A 3,735-nucleotide genomic window follows, 5' to 3' on the forward strand; every position below is an offset into this window, starting at 1 on the left:
TATTTACAATTTTGAGGAAGACAAAGACACTGACCAAATTTGCCCAAAAACCATGAACCATAAATCAAAATATAATAACTGGACATCATCAAGAGCATCAAATGATGCTATTAAAACATGCAGGCAAGCCACAGATGAGGAAAACATATTCTTAATATGGATAAAGGATTCATATTTATAATATGTACTGAAGAATTCCTAAAAATCATTAATATTCAGACAACCCAATTTAAAACGGGCAAAGACTTGTTGTCAATTCACAAAAGAAGATGTATACATGGCTAATAAGTGCATGAAAAGATGCTCAACATTAATAGTCATCAAGTAAAAGCAAATTAAAACTGCAAGGAATTACCACTATATACCTACTAGATTAGCAAAAATTAAGACAACTGACAATATCAAACATGGAGCAACGGAAACCCTCATACATTGTTGGTGGGCATGTAAAATAGGATGGCAGTTCCTTACGAAGCTAAACTTACACATATCCTATGACCCAGCAATTCCACTCCTAGGACACTACACAAGAGTCCAAAAAAAAATGCTTGCACATGAATGTGCATTAAAGCTCTATTCAAATTACCAAACGCTGGAAACATCCCAAATCCATCCATAGGGGAATGAATTAAACAATTCTGATATACAATTTTGGAATACTACTTACCAATAAAATGAACTATGAATGCACACAGCTATGGGGTTGAATCTCAAAAATATTATGCTGTGTGAAAGAAACCAGACACAAAAAAGTTCATATGGTATGTTTCATTTACATGAATTTGTAGAACAAGCAAAACTAGCCTCTGGTGATAGAAATCATAATGGTGATTGATTCTGAAAGTGTGTGTCGGATATTGGCAGAAAAAGAGCATGAGGAAGTTTCTGAGGTGATGGAAATATTCTGGATCTTTTTTAAAAAAATTAATTTATTTATTTCATTAAAAAAATTTTTGGCTGTGTTGGTTCTTCATTGCTGTTCACGGGCTTTCTGTAGTTGTGGCGAGCGGGGGCTACTCTTTGTTGCGGTGTGCGGGCTTCTCATTGCGGTGGCTTCCCTTGTTGCGGAGCACGGGCTCTAGGTGTGTGGGCTTCAGCAGTTGTGGCAGGTGGGCTCAGTAGTTGTGGTGCACGGGCTTTGTTGCTCCGTGGCACTTGGGATCTTCCCGGACCAGGGCTCGAATCTGTGTCCTCTGCATTGGTAGGCAGATTCCTAACCGCTGCACCATCAGGAAGCCCCAATATTCTGGATCTTGATTTGGTTGTTTGCAACTGTCAAAATTCTTGAACTGAAAGGTGAAGATCTTTGCATTTTGTTGTATGCAAAAGATACATCAATTAAAAAGAACGGTACGGTGGAGAGAAATTTATATCTAGATACTTATTTTGTATTGCTGTTATAAATATAATACTTTTTTCTATTGTAATTTCTCATTGGTGCAAGCAATTTTATAGTCAAAGTCTACCAAACTTTAGGTAAGTAATTCCCATAGGATTTCCTTGATGTCAAAACTTCATAAAGTCAGCACCCACGTGTGCACACGTGCACACACGGACGCATGCGAGCTCACAACTCTAGACCAAGTTCACTTTTGTATATAAGTGTAAAAACACTAAATAGGGGAAAATTAAATCCAGTAACACTACACCATGACAAAATAGGATTTATTCTAGGAATACAGAGAGAAAAAGCACATGATTCTCTTAAAACACACACAAAAACCTTGTGCAGAGGACATGACATTGGATGGTTAGGAGCTGTGCTTAACATTTTTTATTTTTTTTAAAGAATTTTTTTTTTGGTATTTAAAAAAATATTTATTTATTTTTATTTTTGGCTGTGTTGGGTCTTTGTTGCTGCACACAGGCTTTCTCTAGTTGCGGCGAGCGGGGACTAATCTTCGTTGCTGTGCGCAGGCTTCTCATTTCGGTGGTTTCTCTTGTTGCGGAGCACGGGCTCTAGGCACACGGGCTCAGTAGTTGCGGCTCGCTGGCTTAGTTGCTCGGCGGCATGTGGGATCTTCCCGTGTCCCCTGCATTGGCAGGTGGATTCTTAACCACTGCGCCACCGGAGAAGTCCCTGTGCTTAACATTTTGATGTGGGTGAGTCATACTGCCCTGGGACATCAGCCCTGAGGGCATGGCCTCTCTGCTCGCAGGGCAGGCTCCGCAGGGCAGGACCTGGCATGTAGTAGACACTCCATCAGCACTGATCGGACAAAGAGAAGAAGTCAGCAGTCATCTTACTGTGACCACCAGTCACGCTGGATCTCTGCAGCCTTTGTCCTCCCTCTGGGTCATCTCTGTAACCACATCCTCCCTCTCCTCATTCCTTTCTTTTCTTTTCTTTTCTTTTTTTTTAAGAAGTTGAATATTTTATTATTAAACTGTTTCTTATTTTCCTGCAAGGCTGTTGCTTCACTGTATAAAAATAGCACCAGCAAATACAGTATATTGCAAAATTAAGATAGTAATGTTCTTCACTGGACACTATACAACTAACAAACTTTTCTCCACTGTCATTTATTTCCAGTGGCAAGTTCATTGAGTATTTTGACCCAAATCCAGGGATGGCTGTAAGCAAGTTACAATATTATATAAGGTTAAGATAGCAACGTTATCCTTGAATTACATAATTTTTATAACTAGTTTTACCACAGATAATTTCAGGAATTCTGAGTATTATAACTGGAGACTAGCCTAAAAATCACAGGGTGTTGTGAAAAAGATGCATAGTGTTTATCTGAAATCATTAGGAAGTTAAGGGGTATTTTCTTCAGGCAACAATGTTTCCAGTAGTTTCTTTTGCTAAAAGTTGCTTTTTAAAAATCTATCCACCACTAATTTAAGACAACTATGCTAGATTAAGTTGTTTCAAACTAGTTTATTTAGGGGTTCCATTTTCACTCCTCAATAGATTTTATGTATTTCTCATACGCTTCTTCACTCATTAGTTCATCTAGTTCTGAAGGGTTACTGAGTGTCATCTTGATCAGCCAACCATCTTCATAACAAGATTTGTTGACAAGTCCTGGATTTTCTGCTAGAGCTTCATTAATTTCAGTTACTTCTCCTGATAGAGGAGAATAGAGCTCACTAGCAGCTTTCACACTTTCCAAAGCACCAAATTCCTCTTGTTTGTTCAATTTTGTCCCAACTTCAGGCAGACTACAGTAAACAACATCTCCCAAAGCTTCCTGTGCAAAATTGCTGATTCCCACTGTTCCAACACCGTTTTCTGTTGTTACCCATTCATGTTTGTCTGTGAATTTACGACCGGACAGCAGAGCGGGGCCGGTGCGCAGCGCCCGGACGGCGCCCGCCCGCAGTCCCCAGGGCCGCGGCAGGCAGGGCGCGTTGGGCGCAGAGATGGCGCGCAGGCTGCAGATCGCAGCCCGCACGCTGCGCGCCACTTGCAGCGCCATGTTCGCAGGGGTGCAAAGGGCTCATTCCTTTCTTTTTAAGAAAACCCTTAATCTTAGCCAACATCGTCTGAGGTATGTAAAGCAGGGTTTTCCATGGTTCAGCTCACTAAATCCAGGCATGTGCCATCCCGTTTCCCCTCTTCTGGCTGCTGGAGGTTGGGGGCAATGCCTAGATGGTCAAGGATGTTGTGGTCGCTCACCCTGGCCACGTCTTCTTCACCGGTTGGAGGCGTTTGGAGGCGTTTCCCCACTGAATGGTGGGGAAACCTGTCCAGAGGAGAACCGGGGAAATGCACCTAAGTATTCTAGG

General features: G+C 41.4%; 1 protein-coding gene across 1 annotated transcript; it reads right to left on the bottom strand.

The window, feature by feature from the left end:
• Positions 1-2,820: 2,820 nt before the first annotated feature.
• On the bottom strand, positions 2,821-3,425 carry LOC137764970 (glycine cleavage system H protein, mitochondrial). Its single transcript, XM_068544018.1, has one exon. The coding sequence runs from the start codon at positions 3,423-3,425 to the stop codon at positions 2,904-2,906; it is 522 nt and encodes a 173-aa protein (XP_068400119.1). The 3' UTR covers positions 2,821-2,903.
• Between the last annotated feature and the right edge of the window lie 310 nt (positions 3,426-3,735).

Source organism: Eschrichtius robustus, chromosome 5 (genome assembly GCF_028021215.1).
Source record: "Eschrichtius robustus isolate mEscRob2 chromosome 5, mEscRob2.pri, whole genome shotgun sequence".
Taxonomy (NCBI): domain Eukaryota; kingdom Metazoa; phylum Chordata; class Mammalia; order Artiodactyla; family Eschrichtiidae; genus Eschrichtius; species Eschrichtius robustus.